General features: G+C 49.0%; 2 protein-coding genes and 1 long non-coding RNA gene across 5 annotated transcripts; 1 reads left to right on the forward strand and 2 right to left on the reverse strand.

Moving 5' to 3' along the window:
- The first annotated feature begins 2075 nt into the window (after positions 1-2075).
- On the forward strand, positions 2076-6778 carry Slc25a35 (solute carrier family 25 member 35). The gene is made up of 5 exons (XM_031354802.1): positions 2076-3553; positions 5001-5066; positions 5459-5611; positions 5919-6053; positions 6200-6778. Exons 1-5 carry the CDS (start codon positions 3179-3181, stop codon positions 6371-6373), a joined length of 903 nt encoding a protein of 300 aa, XP_031210662.1. The 5' UTR covers positions 2076-3178; the 3' UTR covers positions 6374-6778.
- On the reverse strand, positions 3562-5649 carry LOC116079104. 2 transcript variants are annotated; one of them, XR_004113757.1, is made up of 3 exons: positions 5479-5649; positions 4874-5040; positions 3562-3990 (listed from the first exon to the last, which is right to left on the reverse strand). It is a non-coding gene; the product is annotated as an uncharacterized LOC116079104 (long non-coding RNA). The 2 variants fall into 2 exon arrangements; XR_004113756.1 differs by lacking the exon at positions 3562-3990 and adding an exon at positions 4254-4645 and having other exon boundaries at positions 4906-5040.
- On the reverse strand, positions 6746-8136 carry Rangrf (RAN guanine nucleotide release factor). Of its 2 annotated transcripts, none has more exons than XM_031354805.1 (5): positions 7917-8135; positions 7715-7831; positions 7391-7547; positions 7219-7304; positions 6746-7004 (listed from the first exon to the last, which is right to left on the reverse strand). In XM_031354805.1, the coding sequence occupies exons 1-5, from the start codon at positions 7991-7993 to the stop codon at positions 6884-6886; spliced, it is 558 nt and encodes a 185-aa protein (XP_031210665.1). In that variant the 5' UTR covers positions 7994-8135; the 3' UTR covers positions 6746-6883. The 2 variants fall into 2 exon arrangements, with proteins under 2 accessions (XP_031210665.1, XP_031210664.1); XM_031354804.1 differs by having other exon boundaries at positions 6751-7004; positions 7379-7547; positions 7917-8136.
- Positions 8137-19613: the final 11477 nt, after the last annotated feature.

The raw sequence follows: 19613 nt of genomic DNA on the forward strand, positions 1-19613 counted from the left end.
TTTTTTTGGTTTTTCAAGACAGGGTTTCTCTGTGTAGCCCTGGCTGTCCTGGAATTCACTCTGTAGACTAGGCTGGCCTCCAACTCAGAAATCTGCCTGCCTCTGCCTCCCAAGTGCTGAGATTAAAGATGTGCCTGAGACACTATTTTGTTTTTAAAAGAGATTTGTTTTTATTCCTGTCTATGTATGTATACATGTGCATGCAGTACCCGCAGAGGCCAGGGAGCATCAAATACCACTAAGTGGTTTGTCAGCTGCTTTGTGGGTGCTGAGAATTTTTTTTTTTTAAAGATTTATGTGAGTACACTGTAGTTGTACAGATGTTGTAAGCCTTCATGTGATTGTTGCGAATTGAATTTTTAGGACCTCTGCTTGCTCTAGTCGACCCTGCTCGCTCTGGTCAGCACTGCTTGCTCAGGCCCAAAGATTTATTATTATACATAAGTACACACCAGAAGAGGGCGCTAGATCCCATTACAGGTAGTTGTGGGCCATCGTGTGGTTGCTGGGATTTGAACTCAGGACCTTCGGAAGAGCAGTCAGTGCTCTTACCCGCTGAGCCATCTCACCAGCCTGGGTGCTAAAAATTAAGTTGGATGCTCTGAAGCAGGGGTAAGAGGGTGGAGGGAGGTGAAGGGTGAGGGGTGGGGGCTAGAATGGCTCATGCCTTTAATATCAGCACTCAGGATGCAGAAGCAGGTGGATCTCTGAGTTTGAGGCTTGCCTAGTCTGCAGGGTGAGTTCCAGGATAGCCAGGGCTACTCAAAGGAACCCTGTCTCAAACAAAACAAAACAAAACAAAACAAAACAAACAACAAAACTGGGTCCTCTGGAAAATCAACCAGCTGCTCTTACTTGCTGCCTTCAATCCCAGCACTCTGGAGACAGAGGTAGGTGGACCCCTGTGAGTTTGGGGAGAGCCTTGTCTACAGAGTGAGTTCCAAGACAGCCAGGGCTACACAGAGAAAGCCTGTCTTGGGAAAGAAAATTACTTAAAAACAAACAAACAAGCAAACCTTAAAATCTGTCAATCTCTAAGGCATCTGGTATTAAAGACAGAAAGTGTAAGGTAGTAGTAATGCTGGATGTTAAGCACCCAGGGAGACTTTGTGAAAGACACCTGCACATTTCTTTTGTTCAGGGAGATTCTAGCGGGACTAGATTCTTCTAAGTTCTCAGGCACTGTCGCTGCTATAGCAACCATACTTTTGAGAACCATAGGCTTTAAGCTCAGGATGTGAAATCAGGTGTGGTGTGTCAACCTGTCACCCAGTATGGCAGCAGGCTGGAAATCTTCAGCAGGCAACATGCTGAGGCAGGAGGATTTTGAGTTTGGGGCTTCTAAAGGCTACACACAGCAAGGTTGTCTGACAACATAAGACTCAGATCTGGCCCCCAAGGCTTCTAGGAGTTTCCAGACCAGAGCAGTAGGAAAATGAACCACTATCTAAGAACAAAAGGAATGTTTTTGAGGTATTCCTAAAAAGAGATATGTTTGAGGAACAAAATAGAATGAGGTTGAATATGGACAATTTGAAAAGCCACCAGAAGATGCTCAACGAGCATCCTGACCCAAACATCACCAAAGGAAGCTGCAGAGACTTCCCAGGAAGTGGGAAGAATTCTGTCAACTCCAGACTTTCCAGTAAATTACTGAGCGTGTAACACAAGGGCAACCTCTCCTTTGGAGTAAGTCCCGCAGATATTACCTTATTTTACAAGGGGTTTCTGAGAAGATAAGTAATTTGCTCACGGTCGTCCAGATAGTAGGAAGGAAGATGCAAATCGGAATTCAGCCCTAAGCAGGGTAGTTGACTCAGGTGAGCCGTTTCCTCCTGCCGACCAGATAACGCCATTTAAACCCCTACCTTCTTTCGCTAAGCTTTCTCTCAAAGCTCTTTTCCAGTTTTTTCCCCACGGGCTCTTTCATAATTATCCATACGAATGAAGCAAGGACAAGAAACAAGTGTGCTCTCTTTAACCTAAGCCTCGCTGGAGAGGAGATGGAAATCCTTGTCTTGACCTGCCCAGCCTCTTCTAGGTCATTGTGACGATCAAGAGCTTAATAAGATCAAGTTTTGTTCCCTGGCTGGCCTTCAGGCCTCCCTCCCTCCCTCGGCGCCCGTAGCTGGCCACACCCTGGTACTAGACCCTACAAACACTTTACTCAGCCTTAGGGGATGGGTGCTGTCCAGCAGGTGTGTCCCGTCTCCCTGGCGGGCGGGACTGCAGTTTCCGGACTGTCCTGGCATCGGAACATCGCTGGGCGTGGCTGCGGTCAGGCAAACCCCAAACTGAGATGACCTGGGCTAGAGGACGATCGCAGAGAGCCCGCCACCCACTGGAGGAGCTGCCCAACCCTCCGCGCTCAGCCTCTGCATCCCGGCCCAGCCCAGTTCCTGGACCGCGATTAAAAAACTACAAAAAACAAAAAAACAAAAAAGCCTCCCCGCCCCCGGCACTCTCCCAATTCCAGGCCTCGGAGCCGGAGCCGGGGCGAGGGGAGTTAACCCAACCGGTTCTAGTGGAGGGCGAGGGCCCGGCCGCTGGCAGCGCCTCCCATTGGCTGCGGAGCCGGCTCTGCGCTGATTGGCTGAGGCGCTGGGCTGCAGCTCTTGGAGAGTCCCCATTGGCGCTGCGTTCCAGGGACCCGAAGCGTGGCGGCTCGGCCTCGGCAGACTACCTCGGGTAAAGGTGCCCAGCTCCCGTAGCTACCTTGCCACACATATTCTTAGCTGGAATCCTAACTTCCTTCACGACCCTCCTCTTGCTGTTGCCGAGCCACCTTCGGGTTTTTTCTCTGATTCTTTTCCTGTTGTTGCTTTCCTTATCCCTGCTTCTCCAGCTACCATTTCGCAACTCCGCGTTTTCCTAAGATACTCTCTGGTCCCCCTAACCTGTCATCCTAGGCATCCCCACCTGCCAGCTTCTAACTTCTGCTCCTCCCTGATCCCAATTCCCTCGTCGACAGGGCCTTGTTGCCACACTCTACTACACTCCTCTTTCTTTCCCTTTTGCTACTCTCTGATCCCTAAATTCCCTCTAACCTCACTCGACTTGACATTTGACCCTGACACTTTAGATCTCTAAATTTCTACCTGTTGCAGCCTGAGCTTCAAAAAGCCAGGTCTTGTCCTGATATCCATCCCGGCTTTCTGAAGCTGTTTCTACCTTTACCATGGACTTCTTGATGAGTGGTGTGGCAGCCTGTGGGGCCTGTGTGTTCACCAATCCCCTGGAGGTTGTGAAGACCAGAATGCAATTGCAGGGAGAACTGCAGGCCCCGGGCACCTACCAGCGCCACTACCGGAACGTCTTCCACGCCTTCTTCACCATTGGCAAGGTGGATGGCCTAGCTGCCCTGCAGAAGGGCCTGGGCCCTGCGCTTTTGTACCAGTTCCTGATGAATGGCATTCGACTGGGCACCTACGGGCTGGCAGAGTCTCGGGGATACCTGTGCTCTAAGGAGGGCATCCACAGTCCTGTCCGTAGCGCCGCAGCTGGGGCCCTTGCTGGGGTCATGGGAGCGTATCTGGGAAGCCCGATCTACATGGTAAGAAGAGGGGTCTGGTCTGGGGGCTCCAGAAAAGACTATTGGGAGAGGGTGGGAGCCTGCCTTTTACAAGGGCATCGGTGACAGGGTGCTGGGCCCCATAAGCAGAAAAAGGCACAGGAAAGTGCTGGCAAGCTTCAAGGCCTTCTGACTTGCCTTATACACAGCCACCCAACAGCCTCTGCAATGTGTGTTGTTAAAGATTACAGATTTAGCTGCTGGAGAATGCCTTTGAGTTGGGGTGTCGTTTGTTTGTTGAGGCAGGGCCTTCCTATATCACAGAATCGAAAGTTCCTCTGTAGCACAGCCTGGCTTCTAACTGCAGTCCAACCTCAGCTTTCTCAGTGCTTCAGTTAACAGGTATGCATCCTAGGCTGCCTACAACTGAACTTTGAATCAGACTTCCTGGCTTTGTCAAGTAGTCATTGTTGCCACATCTGTAAGACAGGAATAATTATAGACTTTGGTGAAATTTGCTGAGAGGACTGAAGGAGACACATGACATGTACATGTGAAGGGTTCATATAGATCCTGGCAGATAGGCATTTGACAATATTTCTCTCTCTCCCTTTCTCCCCCCCCCCCCCGGGCTATATGGCCCAGGCTAGTCTGAGCCTCACTATGACTGCAAGCTGGCTGGAAGCTCTTGGTCCTCCTTGCCTCTGCCAGCCAGATGCTTGGATTACAAACACGTGCCGCCGTGCCCAGTGTAGCTTTTATTGTCTTGTTACTGAGGCTGACTTTGAGGAACCTGAAAAGCATGCATCACCCAGTGTAGGTCAGGAAAGTCCTGGGCATCACAGATTCACACTCTCAGTTCACTCCTGTGAGTTATCAGATGGGGTGAAGGGTTGGGAGCCTGAGATCCAGAGATGGTAGGTGTCCTGCTCAAGGTCACACAGCTGGTAGTTGCTGGGACTAAGCCAGGCTTAGTGAGCTAAGGAAATGAGATGGTCTACAGGAGAGCCAACTTGGTCTCACTCCTAGTGTATGAGATTTGAGGACAAAGGCATCTTCAAATATCAGCTGAACTCATGCCCCTTTGGGTAGGCCGACAGGGAGGCTGGTGGAGGTGGCAGCTGGAGATCTGATCTGGAATGGGAGCTGGCATAAGAGGCTAGGCATCCAGGGCTTGCCTAACATGAAGTCTTAGGAAATATTACCATTCTCTGACCTCCACTCCCCACCCCCCAACCCCAAGGGAAGTAGGATGTGGAGGGGGCGGGGTATCTTGCAGTCCTAGGAGGTCTGTCCCCTGGGACTGCAGCCAAGGGACAGAGCCTCATGACCAATTTGTTAAGTGGGAAAAACAGTAATTACCAGATTAAAAGAATATATTGGTTGCTTAATACCCTAGAGGAAGTGTGAGCGAGGGCTTTGGCGTTCTGGTCTCGGTGGTGGGAAGGTGACCCCTGGGACCCAGGCTGTGATGCTTTCTTGTCTCCAGGTGAAGACACACCTACAGGCACAGGCAGCCTCTGAAATTGCTGTAGGGCACCAGTATAAGCATCAGGTGAGAGTTCCCCAAACCACTGGCGCACCCAGCCATCTCCCCCATTTTCCCCCAACCTTCTGCCTATAGCTGGCAGCTCCATCCAGCCACTGCTTTGCCCAACCCCTTCAAGCCCTGCTCTGTCAGACCCTGGAGCCCATCCTGACCCACATACCTCTTGTGCCCCCATTTCTCCTGCCCTGTTCTCTTGACCTGCTGGGATCCTCACTTCCACACCTCCAGCCTGAACTCTCGGTTGGTGAGTGTCAGCAGACACCTGACGGCCCCTGTTCTGGCTCTAAGCCTACACTGGACTTGCTGTCTGCAAGTGCATGGCACTTGTCAGCATTAGCAGAAGGCAGTCCCTGATGCTGGGGTGACTGAACCCCAACCACATGGTCTTTCCCCCCCAGGGCATGTTTCAGGCACTAACCGAGATTGGCCAGAAACATGGTCTAGTGGGGTTGTGGCGTGGGGCCGTGGGCGGCCTGCCCAGAGTTGTCATCGGCTCCTCCACCCAGCTGTGCACCTTCTCATCTACCAAGGACCTCTTGAGCCAGTGGGAGGTACTTCCTGGGAATGGGTGGGGCCATCCCTGGAATGGAAAACAAGGGTGGAAAAAGGGAGGTGGGCTCTGGTTCAAAAGTGAGGGAGCTGTAGAGGACTCGAGGATCAATAATTCCTTAGGATTCTGTCATCATCTCCTACTAGAAGGGGTACCTAAGCCCTCTGGACACTCCTTCAGTTATCAATGTGTTATCTCTGATGGTATGGAAGCTCCCAGAATTACCAGTTGTGTTCCCAGGGCAGGGCCTGTCCTGCCCTAAAGTTAGATGACTATGTGGTTGATAAAAACCTTCGTCTTTCTTACAGATCTTTCCTCCCCAGAGCTGGAAGGTGGCTCTGGCGGCTGCCATGGTGAGTGGTGTGGCAGTAGTCCTGGCCATGACACCCTTTGATGTAGCCAGCACAAGGCTTTATAACCAACCCACTGATACTAAAGGCAAGGTAAGGAAGTCCTGTAGGGTTCAGGCTGACAAGGAACGCTGGGGGTGGAGAAGCACATCCTCAAATGCTGCCTGGAAAGGTGTCTGACCCTGGTGGGCCCTGACGTGCTCCTCCTGTGCTCTCCCTTCCTCTCTGACATGCTCCAGGGCCTCATGTACCGAGGGATCTTGGACGCTCTGCTGCAGACAGCTCGGACAGAGGGCTTTTTTGGCATGTACAAGGGTATAGGTGCCTCCTATTTCCGCCTTGGCCCCCACACTATCCTTTCCCTCTTCTTCTGGGATCAGCTGCGCTCCTTTTACAACACATACGCTAAATAACAGTCACTCTCTTGTACTCCAAATCAACACTCTTTGGACACCTCTGCCTCTACTACTTCCTATCTCAGTAACTGTTGATTGACTGAATTTTCAATGCACCCAAGGGGGGCAGCCACGCCCACTCCTGTTCTCCTCGGGTTGAGTCACTGAGTGGGTCTTGCTTTAAACTTTTCCACAAGTCCCCCGATATTTTTCACACCCATCTCAGGGTTGAATCAGTCACTCCAAAGTATATTTCTACTGCCATTCTTGGGTCCCCCCCCCCCCCCCCCCCCGCCTCCCTGTTCCTGTGCACAGCTTTAAACTCCCCCTTCCAAGACCAAAGGGAACTGGGGAGACCCAAGTGTCCACTTAGATTCGAAGCCACAGAAATTATGTTCTTCATAAAGCAAGTTTATTTCTGCAGAGGAGGTGTCTTATGTTTACATCCAGGGAAGAAGCAGAAAGAAACTCCCCCCTCTCAGAACTGGGTCCCTGAGTCCTCAGCAGCCCTTTGTGTTTCAGCCGTCTTTACTGGGGACCAAAGAGGTTGGGATCATGAAGAGTCAAACTAGTTACCAGTTGTTCAAAGTTACCCAGGCTCCAAGGTGGACATGACAGATTTTCAGGGCCAAGAGACCTGCTGCGACACCTTAGGGTAAGGGAATAGAGGAAGAAGGGAAATGGTCCAGCTTAAGGTTTACAAGACCACACTTCCTATTCCCCAGAAGATCAGGAATCCCTGACGCCACCCCACCGCCCCAAGCCTGTGGCCTATTTCGGCTTCCTTGAAGGACTTTGACCCACCCAACTTAATTGTCGTGGGGACCCAATTGCGAGGTTCCCACCCGCTCTTTCGTCCTTACGGGGGCTGGTTGAAGGTGAGCAAAAGATCAGTCTGATACTGGGGCAGCCGAAGCAAGGCCTGATGCAGTGTGACATCCTTTGCCACCTAAAGGGATCAGAAGCAGCATGCTTATCAGGATACCTGGAGTTATTCCTCCCCAATTCCAGGACAACCCTTACCTTAGCCCTCACCTGCTGGTTTTCTTTAGCTACCTGCTGCTTGCCAGAAAGGAACCAGGCATCTTGACAGCAGCCTCTCAGGGATAAGTTCTCCAAACAGAGAGGCTGCACAGATAGCACGTGCACAGCCCTAGCCCCCTGCACCCCGCCAACGTCCTCAAAATGGTACCTGTCGTGGGAGGAACAGGGGTAGGGAGGGGCATCTTTGAATAACCCAGCCCCACCCTCGAGCCTGGTCTGCTACTGCTCTTGGGAGTTTCCGTCCTGAATAACCGTCCAGCCACAGGCCCCGCCCACTTCTTCGGCTCCCGGCCTCCCGTTGGCTAGCTTTCTCACCGCGCAGCCGCTTCGCCCTGCACGTGGGCCTGCAGCTCCAGAAGTTCTATGATCAGACTCTGGTCGGTCACAGGATGGCAGAAAACTTCTTGGTTGTCTGGCACCGGTCGGAGGTCACTGGAGAAGGACAGAGACACTCTCTCGTCTCTGGCTTTTTCCCGTAACCCACCCGATCGGCCTCCGGGGCGGCTGGCTTTCTTACCTCACATCAATGGCCCCTGAGGGGAGGATGGCGGAGAAGGCGCCTCCGAACAGTGGACAGTTTCTGGTGGGCTCCATAGATCTAGTACTTGAGTCTGGACATTAGCGAGGTTTGAAAGAAACCTACATGAGCCTTTGAGGCATCATTTCCCCTGGTGTTCCCGGAGCCGCCACTACCTCCTCCCGTCCTACTAAGTAATTGGACCTTTAAGATCTGGTCACGCCCAGAGGGCACGCTGACCAATCGGCGCCCGCGCTTTGGGGGCGGGGCTATTCTTGGGAGCTAGTCTTTTTAGCCCGGCTCTTTGGAAGGAACCTGGCCAGGAGTCTGCGGTGTGCTTTGCAGTCAGACCTGGCTTTAGGATTCGTGGCGCTAGTGATGGGTTAATCCCTTGTGCCCATTTGCTCCTTTATTTTAAAGGAGCCATACCTTCTAAGAAGGTCACTTGAGACTGCCCTTAAGGACAGTTGTTCAATTAAAGGGCCTATCTAGGTGGCAGGTTGTGGGGCCACTTGACTCCAATGGCCCGACAACCAGACCACTAATTCCAGGATCTAATGCTGAGACTTAGGGAAACAACAGGCTCAGGTGTGGGTCCAGGTTAAGATTCAAGTCGTGATACCTAACCGGAGGATTACAGTTCTAATCCCCTCAAATCTTCCCCTTGGGAGGGTAAGGGGAAGCTCTCTCCCAGTACACCTGGACCAAAGCACAGATTAAACTATTGTTTTTCCTTTACGGATTTTTAGAGTGTTCTTTTTAGTATTTGTTCAACTTTTATCCTTCCAGTTAATTTCTCCATTCATCCTTGATCTCTAGCACCTGGCAAAATGTTTAGCACATAATAGGCCTGGTGGTATATTGTTGCACTACTGAGTAAATCTACTTAGTGCCATTGCCTGGAAGCCACAAGGCACCCTTGCCCTCATGAATTTTACATAGCATCTACTTCCCAGCTGAGAACCGGGCAAAGGGATTCTCACCCTGGCCAATGAACCCTCATAATTTACTGAAATGGAGCTGAGGGCTATGTGCCTGTTGATGCCTTAAATTGCAGCTCATTTCCTTCATGAGCCTGACAATACAAAAGTATACCTCACTAAGGTGTAAAAGTATCAGTGGAACTTGCTTTGCATCTTAAAGTTTGATATACAGAGCTCTTGAGGGCATCTTAGAGGTGTTCTAGTCAGGACATAGGTGTAGAAGCTTAGAGACCACAGTGTGTACTCTAGGAAATGCAAATATGTGTGAGGGAGGGCAGGTAGATGGAGTCAGGGAGTTGTGAAGATGGTTAAGGATGGAGGATTTTGCTTGTTTACATATTGTTTGCAATGCTAGGGATTGAGTCCAAGGTCCTCTACCATTGCATTCTCTCCCTCTCCTTCTTCCCCTCCCCCCTCTCCCTCTCCCTTCCCCCCTCTCTCTCCCTCACTCCCTGTAACTGAACCTTAGCCTCTAAGTGTGCTCAGTATGTGTCCCCACCCATTTGCATTCCTTACTTCTTACTGTAGGTAGGCATTTGGCTTCTCTCTGAACTTTTCCTCATCTCTAAAGCACTGTTAGGAGTGAAATGTGTCCAAGTGTGGCAGCTCATGCCTTTAATCCCAGCACTAAAGAGAAAAAGCAATCAGATCTGTAGTTTGAGACCAACCTGTTCTACAATAGTGAGTTGCAGGTCAGCCAGAGTTTTGTATTGAGAACCTTCCAAAAGAAAGAAAGAAAGAAAGAAAGAAAGAAAGAAAGAAAAAGAAAGAAAGAAAGGGAGAAAGGAAGAAAGAAAGAGAGAGAGAGAGAGAAAGAGAGAGAAATAGCCAGGCAGTGGTGGCGCACACTAATCCCAGCACTTGGGAGACAGAGACAGGCAGATTTCTGAGTTTGAGGCCAGCCTGGTCCACAGAGTGAGTTCCAGGTCAGCCAGGGATACACAGAGAAACCCTGTCTTGAAAAAAACCAACCGCCCCCTGCAAAAAAAAGGAGAGAGACTTGAGATGTGGGTGTGCTTGATCAATCTGTTTCCGGGTGGGGATCTTGTGACTAGGTTTACTCTGTAAGAGAAGGGGTGCGGCAGGCCCCCATGGGATAGAAGGGGCTGGCCATGGAGGTCTCTGCATATAGACCTTTCTGCCTCCCCTTCTCACCAGGAGCAACAACAGCTTGAGTAGCTTTGTACACAGTCAGGCAGATCAGAAGTCCTTGGGTAGGGACCTCCAAGGACATAAATGCTATTAACAAGTTCATAACACTAAGTACCAGGAATGGAGACCTATAATGAGCCAGAGGGAGGAGAAAGTTTCTTCAGCTTCCCCTTTGGAGTTCCCGGCCCACCTCATGTTCTGCAGTGGACTAGGGTAGATGGAGACCTTTGCCTTTCTTCAGTCTCTGAGTTCTTAGGATAGGAAGGTGGGGAGCAGAGATGTGCCAAGGCCCAGGGCCAGCTCTCTTCTAGGAGAGTGGGTGGAAGGTCAGCTTGTCTTGGCAGATCTCTATATCCCTACTTTTGGTTCACCATCTCTCCCTTTGGTATCTGCCATCTCTTCTGCTCTTCTCAATGCTGACACCTCAGGGTGTTCAACCTCAGACTCCCTAAGAAACTGAAGCTATCTGGGTCACTTTGTTGCCATTTGATCTGAAAGTACTTATTTGGCAAGCTCTCCTGCTTGCATCTTCCTAAAGCCAGAGTCCAGTGAAAACCCTGACCCAGCTGTAGCTAGGGCAGGTGTCATGGGACAGATCTCAGTTGGCACACATCTGTTCTTCTCTTTGTGTGTCTCCAGCTGTCAGTCTGCTGGGGGCAGCGAACCTGCAACTGGGACAGGTGGTTTGGGGCTCTGGGATGCTCCCTGCCTTTTGAAAGAACCAAAAGGCAGACTTTGAGGGGCCTGGAGAGATGGCTCGTCAGTTTAGAGCACATGTTACCCCTGTAGCGGATCTGGGTTCAATTCCCAGCACTTACACAGTGGCTCACAATCATTGGCAACTCGAGTTTCAAGGTCATTGCCCACTTCTGACCTCCAGATAGAGTTGTGGTGAGCATCAGTGTAGGCTCATAAAATTAAATATATAAATCTAAGTGGGAAAAAAAGACTGCCCCCCCCAAGTGATGCAGCAGATCAGTGCCAAACATCCCTTTATGGTAGGGTTAAGGCAGCAGCTTTCAGCTTTCCATCCTACCCCGAGTCTCTCTGAAATGTTGATGAAGGTCATGAATACTTACTCAGAAAAATGTTTGTAAATTATGTAAATAAAGTGTGTAAGAACACAAGAGAAACTAGCTTGTTTTGTTTGTTTGTTTTTCATTATGTAGTCTAGGCTGGCCTGGAACTTGATATGTAGATCAGTCTGGATCCAAACATAGAGATCTGTCTGTCCTTGAATGTATGTGCACTCTGTGTGTTACTTATGGGGTTCAGAGGAGGGTGTTGGATCCCTTGGAACTAGAGTTAGGGATGGTTGTGAGCCACCATGTAGGTTCTGGGAACCAAATCTGAATCCTCTGTAAAAGCAACAAGTGCTTAGCTATCTTTTCAGTCCCATAGCTATTTTCAAGATTTATTATTATTATTATTATTATTATTATTATTATTATTATTATTATTATTATTATTATATGTGTGCTATGTGTGTCTGCCAGCCACCCAGGTATGTGCAGGTATCCTTGGAGGCCAGAAGAAGGTATGGATCCCCTGGGAGCTGGAGTTAGGAACATTTACAATCTATCTGAGAGGGATGATGCTAGGAAACATACCCAATGAGTCATCTCTCCAGCTTCATTATGGTAGCGTTTTGCTTTTCAAGATTTTCTAAATTTTGTCGGCAGTGGTGGCACATGCCTTTAATCCCAGCACATGGGAGGCAGAGGCAGGCGTCTTTCTGAGTTGGAGGCCAGCCTGGTCTACAGAGTGAGTTCCAGGACAGCCAGAGAAACCCTGTCTCGAGAAACCAAAAAAAAAAAAAAAAAAAAAAATTTTTCTAAAAGTACATATGTGCACCAAACTGGCCTGTATGTATTCCCAGAGGGAATCAGAACCTCTGAAGCCAGAGTTACAGACCACCATGTGGGAAGCTGTTGAACAGGGTCCTCCGCAATATCAGTGGGTGCCATTGGTAAACCATCTCTCCAGCCCCCTGGTTCTGTTTGAGACTGGGTCTTGCTGTGTGGTCCAATCTGGCCTTGAATTAGTGCTTCCTCCCACCTCAGTCTCCCAAGTACTAGAATTTCAGGCATGCCACCATGCCTCACTAAAAACAAAAGTATATTATTATCCTTTTAAAGGATTTATTTATTTTGCCAGGCATAATGGTGTACTGTGGGACCATGAAAGGTAGAATGGCCCCGGTTGAGCTAAGGCTAGAAGCCCCGGTGACACTGAAAGGACAGTAGCACTTCGCCTGATTCCCTGGCACCAGGCCCCTGTCTACTAGCTGCAGCCCTCCATAGATTTGTGGCTGTCAGTCACACAAGGGCAATGCCCCAAACTCCTCCATAGGTAGAGGATGTGACCTGTGGTCATGTAGGCTCAAAAAGATTTCCATTTTAATGAGGTACCTAAAGGCCTGGAGGACTTAGCCAATAAGCTTTCCTTCCCAGACATTCCTCCCTACAAAAGGTATTTAGCCTCAGGCCCACCCTGAGAAGTGGGGTATGGTTTTACCCATCCAACCATCCACTCTGACAATGCATGCCTTAAAACCATGAACTGCCTCTTTTCATTGGGATCGGAAGAGGGGAGCCATGGAGAAGGCTTTTGCCGCTTTCTAATCTCCTGTAGAAGGCCTCTCTGTGCTCCAAGCCACAGTCGCCACTAAGTCAAGCCTGCCACCCGACGAGCTGGAGCTCCACTTTCCCACCCTACCGCCCCACCAGCCCTGGGCTAGATCCAGACCGCGGATGGATCCGTTCTCAGCTCTTCAGTGGCTCCCAGTGGCGCCTGGGTGTCCCAGAGCCTGAGAACCAGATGCCCTCAGCCTCCTTGCAGGCCCGGGACCCCCCCCCCCCCCCCCCCCCCCCCCCCCCCCCCCCGACCCCCAGCCAGGCAGTCCAGTGCTTCAGGCTGCACTTCCCCACCTCCACCTGGGGCGGTGTCCCAGGGCTGCCCTACAGCCCAACACCTGCTCCTTGGACAGTGTGGGGTAAGGCCAAACTTCCCTTGCCCTGCCTCCCTGAGCAGCCTAGCCCTGTAGCGACGCAGGAACCATAACCCTCCAGTATACACACCTTTAATCCCAGAACTCAGATGGCAGAGGTAGGTGATCTACAGAGTGAGTTCCAGGACAGTCAGGACTACATAGAGAAACCCTGTCTCAAAAAACAAAACAGGAAGAAAAAAAAAAGGTTTATTTTATGAATGAGTATTTTGTGCATGCATATATAATATGTGCACCATGTGCATTCCTAGTGCCTTGGACCCCCTGGAACTGGAGTTACAGTTCTGAGCCGCCATGTGGGTGCTGGGAATTGAACTAGACCCTCTAGAAGAGCAGTCAGTGCTCTTAATGGCTGAGTCATTTGTTCCACCCCATCCCAATATATGATATAGTAATCATTTACTTATTTGGTTTTGAGACAAGATCTTACTCAGACTATCCCAGACGGCCTTCCCTCAGGCTTCTGAGAGTACTAGAACCACTCTGAAGTGCAATAAGGTGCTTAAACACACTCATCAAAATCCAGACCTTTGGCCACTCAGCTGGAAGTTCCAGGGAGTGGTTCTGACCAAACTTGATCTCTTGGTCAGATTTAATATTTAATAAAGCTTGCTTCAAATCTGAAAAAAAAAAAAAAAACAGTTTAATCAGGCTTGGAAGCTCACTTCTGTTATTCCAACAGTCAGGAGGCTGAGGCAGGAGAATCTTCAGGCCAGCTCGGCTACAGAGAGAATAGTACTACCACAGAATAAGCCAACCACTGTGGCTCTTGGGAAGCACAGTGAGGAGGACAGGGAGCTCCAGGCCATGGCTGCAGAGATGGCTCAGTGCTTTTGAATGTAAAGCTAACGGCTCTTGCAGAGAACCTGAGTTTGATTCCTAGCACCCTCTCCTGGACTCTGTGACACCTGTACTCACATGTGTATCACACAGACACACATAAACATGTAACAAAAAAAAAAAAATAATAAAATAAATCGCCAGGTGTAGTGGTGTATGTCTTTTAATTTCTAGCATTCGGGAGGCAGAGGCAAGTGGATTTCCATGAGTTTGAGATCAGCCTGGTCTACAAGAGTGAGTTCCAGACTAGCCAAGGCTGTGTAGCAAGATTGTCTCAAAACAACTGAACACAATTAGTTACTTTTCTATGGCTGAGATAAAACACTGACTAAGGGATGCCGGGTGGTGGTGGCACACGCCTTTAATCCCAGCACTTGGGAGGCAGAGGCAGGCAGATTTCTGAGTTTGAGACCAGCCTGGTCTACAGAGTAAGTTCCAGGACAGCCAAGGCTACACAGAGAAACCCTGTCTCGAAAAACCAAACCAAACCAAACCAAAACAAAACAAAACAAAACAAAAAAACAAACAAAGAAATGGCCGGAGTCCCCTGTCTTGAAAAACTGAAAAAAAGAAAGAAGGAAAGAAACGGCCAGAGCCTTTTGAGACTTCAAAGCATGCCTCCAGTGACATACTTCTTCCAGCAAGGCCATACCTCCTAATCATTCCCAGCCACCTACTACGAACCAGGTATCCAAATACAGAACCCTCTGGGGGCCATTCTTATCAACCCCCCCTCCAGGTATATGAAACAAAAAGAGAATAAAAGGAAGATAAATATTTGTGTGTACCTGCCTATCTGTATGTATACAGTGTGTGTGCCTGGAGCCTGAGGAGGCCAGGCTAGGACACCAGATCCCTTGGAACTAGAATTACAGATGGTCATGAGCTGACATGGTGGGTCCTGGGAACCAAACCGTGGTCCTCTACAAGTGCTCTTAGGGTCTAAGAACCTCTCCAGCCCTTTGGAAATAACTGTTTAAAAAAAAGAAGTTCATGGCCATCCTTGGCTGCATAGTGAGTGCAAAGCCATGGAACGCTGGCAGGGATGAGGACAAGCTTAGTGCAAGATAAGGAGAAAGAAGGCAGATGGGGCAGACCTTTTCTTTCCCACTCTGTTTACATTGCCTTCAAAGCCAGCCTAAAAGGAAGCGGGGCATTTTCGCTGGCAGGGCCCTATTCAGATAATTTTATTTTCATTTCCTCTAAGCGCTAGGTAAACATCATAGTTCATATTTTTTTATGCAGGTGTGGTTAGTTAAAGCCTATATTTCCAGCACTCTGGAGGTTGCATTAGGATTGCCTCAAGTTTGAGACCATCCTAGGCTACAAAGTAAGTTTCAAGCTAGCTACAGTGTGAACCCCACTCCCTTAAAAAGTTCTTATCATTATCTGCTCTGTTATACTACCAGGGAGAAATAATGAAAACCTTTTACTTACTATTGTGGGCCTTAGCTCCATGACCCAAATGCCTGTTACAAATCCTTCCTCCTAGCAGTGGAGCCCACGCTTCGTGATGAGTGGCAGTGGAACAAGCCCATCCAAACCACAGCACCAAGAATTCAGAGACAGGGGCTGGAGAGATGGCTCAGCGGTTAAGAGCACTGACTGCTCTTCCAGAGGTCCTGAGTTCAATTCCCAGCAACCACATGGTAGCTCACATCCATCTATAATGGGATCTGATGCCCTCTTCTGGTGTGTCTTAAGAGAGCAATGGTATACTCATATACATAAATAAATCTTGAAAAAAAAAAAAAAAGAATTCAGAGACAACTATTCCATGGCTACTGCTCTGTAACTTTTGTCACGAGGAACCTGTGGGGTCTGGAGCCAGTTAGCAGCTCATATCCACACCACCCCCAAAGCAAGTTATATATCCCCCCAAATCAGTTCTGGAAACCCTTCTTGAGACTTCTCCTCAGGTTCATGCCCCTTGCCCTGAGTCTCTTACCTGTCTTCACACATTTCAGAAGTGGAGAGAGCACAAGATTTGGACAAGCTAATGAATGATAGGGTGTGTGGTATCAGATTCCAACCTGGTGGCCTGCTGGAGTCTGAGGGTTGTCACAACTTTTAAAATCCCACAGACCTCAATGGGAAAGACCTACAATGACAAGGTGAACAGGGGGTTCCTTGGCCTACAACCCAGGCCAGGATCTTGGTTCTTTGGGCAGTGGCTGCACTTATCTTTTCTTTGGAGACCCCTTAGGTAGGTTTCCTTTTGGAGACCCCTTAGGTAGGTTTCCAAAAGGAAACCTACAGGATCCAGTCTATACAGCTACACACAGTTGAACTTTCTCACCTGTTTTATTTGGCCGAGGCCAATCCCTGCTAAGTTCCCACAGGCAAGGTGTTGGGAGAGTGGGGAGGGCCTACCACACTGTAGTGGCAAAGAGAGGACTGTGCCTCTGGGCAAAGATTTGGCCAGCTGAGCTAGTGGGACTCAGTGGTCCGGGGGGAAGAGAACACTCTCTTCTGTCTCCCTGGATACCTTCCGGGCATCTTAGGGCAATGCAAAGCCACTCTACTGGTTAGACCTGATGATGGTAGCCAGTCTGAGCTCTCAGACCTGCACATTCCCCCAGATAAACTTCCTCATCCACCCACATCCCAGTGCCTCAATCTCTAGCAGCCTCCTAGATATCCCCTCTAACATATGTCTCTCAGTATGTCCCATTGACCTCTCAAACTCAATAATTTCAAAGCAAAGTATAAGCTTAGCTTCCAAATGTGCCAATAGTGAAATCTTTGTATACCCGGTGATCCAGGGGGCAGGCCAAGGCTCTGGGCTTCATTTCTGGCTTGTTTTCTTCTCCACCACCTTCTTCCTTATCCCCTCTCCACATTACACACCCCACGTTCCCCCCCCCCCCACATCCACTTTCTGATTGTTCCAATTGGTTCTCAAATCCTCACATTTCTCTCCATCCCTAAGGCCTACTTACTCTTCTAGGCCAACATTATTGCTATGTGGTCACCGTAGAGCTTTCACACTGGACTTTCTCCACCTCCCATCCTCTTTCTTTCTCTGCAGCTACTACAATCTCTAGGTCTCAAGTCGGGCTGAGAGTATAACTCATTACGGTAGCTTGTCTAGCATGCATGCAGTCCAAGAGTTGATTCTAAACCTCACATAAAGCCAGCTGTGGTAGTGCACTCCTATAACCCCAGCCCTCTCTCCGGAGGTGAAAGATGGAGGACTGGGAGTTCGAGGTCATTCTCAGCTATACAATGAGTTTTACAGTCAGTGTAAATTATGAGCCAAATCACAAATCTGTTCACACCTGCATTCCCTACATCCACATCTTCAACTGCTTTCCCACTGTTCTTGGGTCTTGTCCTGATTCCTTAACATACTCTGCTAGGTCTTTGCTGGATCTGTTTCTGGTTTGCTCTTATGGCCCAGACAGATTCATTTTCAACCATTTGGTTCCTTAGTTAGCATACCCTGTCCAGCCTCTGAGGCTCTGCCCTCTATGCAGGTAAACTGTTGTGTTCTTGCCTCCAGAACCCTGTGCTGTTGAGAGAGCTCAAGTCAAAGAAAGAAATCACTTATTCCAAATCAGCTTCCTCGCATTGTGCCACAATGCCAAGGTCGTCCACAACATTTACCTGGTGGACAGGCCCCAGCCAGTTTCACAGAAAGCCCTCTGTCCCACCCTTCCTGCTCCTGAAGCCAAACATTGTCACTCATGTCTGTTTGTGCTGGGTGACCCTGTGCCAAAGGCAGTCCTAATGACTAGCTTACCTGGACTAAGCCCTAGAAAGGCCTAGGCCTAGCCAGCAATTTCTTAGCTTCACCTCTGGCTGTTTGCTGTCCCCCAGTGGCCAACCATAGACTTGCTTGTTTAACACCACAGGATTTCAAGAACATCAAGTGTGAGACAAGAACAACAGTTAGGCAGACCCTACCACAGTTCCTGGAGGAAACATCTTCTTGGTCCACAGGCTCACTGCTGCTGAGTACCACATCCTTTTATGGGCAGTCTCTTGTTGTGCTGTTGTGTGTGTGTATGTGTGTGTGTGTGTGTGTGTGAGAGAGAGAGAGAGAGAGAGAGAGAAAGAGAGAGAGACAGAGACAGAGACAGACAGAGAGACACAGAGAGAGAGACAGACAGAGAGAGAGACAGACAGAGACAGAGAGACAAAGACACAGAGAGACAGAGAGACACAGAGAGAGAGACCCCAGTGGCGATCTGTAGGGAAGCATAGAGTGATGCTAGAGAACAGAGGGTACCCTGGTTGGGCATTCTTAGAGAAAGCAGCTCTCATCTGGTAGTCCCCACTTGGCCCTCTTGTCTACCAGCCTCCTGCTGGCCGCCTGCCATCCTTGCAATGGTGTCACCTGGCACAGACCGAAAGGGACAGTAATGTGCCTAGTTCTGTGATATATCTATCCTCCTTGTCTGAAGAGAGACAAGGTAGAGAAGGGAGAGAGATACAAAGGGAGAAAGGATGAGAAAGAGAAACTAATGTCAAGTTAGTGTCCTTCATTGGCCTGATGTCACAGAAGACTGGACAAACCAACAAAGGAGACAGAAAGGGAACTGCAGAGCAATCTACCTACAAACCCAGCCCACCAACACCACTTTCTATTAAGGAAAAATCTTAAAAAACAAAACAAAACACAAAACAAAAAAGGTGGTAGCATACGCCTTTAATCCCAGCACTTGGGAGGCAGAGGCAGGTGGATTTCTAAATTCAAGGTCAGCCTGGTCTACAGAGTGAGTTCCAGGACAGCCAGAACTATACAGAGAAACCCTGTCTCGAAAAAACAAACAAACAAACAAAAGAAATAGCTGCACAGGTGTCTGGAGAGATGGCTCAGCTGTTAAGAGCACTGTCTGCTCTTCCAGAAGTCTTGAGTTCAATTCCCAACAACCACATGGTGGCTCACAATCACCTCTCCTAGGATCTGTTGCCCTCTGCTGGTATGCAGATGTATTTACAGATAGAGCACTCATTTATGTAAATAAATCTTTAAAAATAGTTAAATGGTTTATTTTACATTGCCACCTTTTTGTTTACTTATTTAAAGTGCATTAGTCATTTGCTTGCACATCTGTCTGTATAAGGGTGTCAGATCCTCTGGAACTGGAATAACAGATACTGTGAACTGCCATGTGGGTGCTGGGAATTGAACCCAGATCCTCTGCAAGAGCAGCCAATGCTTTTAACCACTGAGTCATCTCTCTACCCTCAAGGACAAGTATTTAAAAACAAAACAACCAACTATACTAGCTGGGTGGTAGTGGCACATGCCTTTTATCTACAGAGCAAGTACATGACAGCCAGGCCTATATAGAGAAGCCACCTGGGAAAAATAAATCTGGAATTGCTCAGTGGGCAAAAGCACTTGCCTCTAAGCCGACTTCTGCAACTGTCTTCTGATGTTCACTTGAGTTATAAGGCAGGTGTGCCTCTCCTATCTCACCCCTGCAACCAAAAATATATAGAACTTAAAACATTTTGAAGTTGATGCCAGTTTTTCAGCTGTTATAGCCACTCATTTATTCAACATAGACTTACTGGTCACCTGGTAGGTGCCAGACACTGTTAGGACAGAGTTCCCGGGACCATGGAGTTTACACTGCTTGGGAGACAGATCGTTTAAGGTGGGGACCGTGATGGTGACTTGGGCTGAGGTGTCTGTGCTTTTGTGACAGGCTTGTGTAAAGAGATGAAACCTAGGACAGGACTTGCTTAAGAGGTTGA

Source organism: Mastomys coucha, unplaced genomic scaffold (assembly GCF_008632895.1).
Source record: "Mastomys coucha isolate ucsf_1 unplaced genomic scaffold, UCSF_Mcou_1 pScaffold5, whole genome shotgun sequence".
Lineage (NCBI taxonomy): Eukaryota > Metazoa > Chordata > Mammalia > Rodentia > Muridae > Mastomys > Mastomys coucha.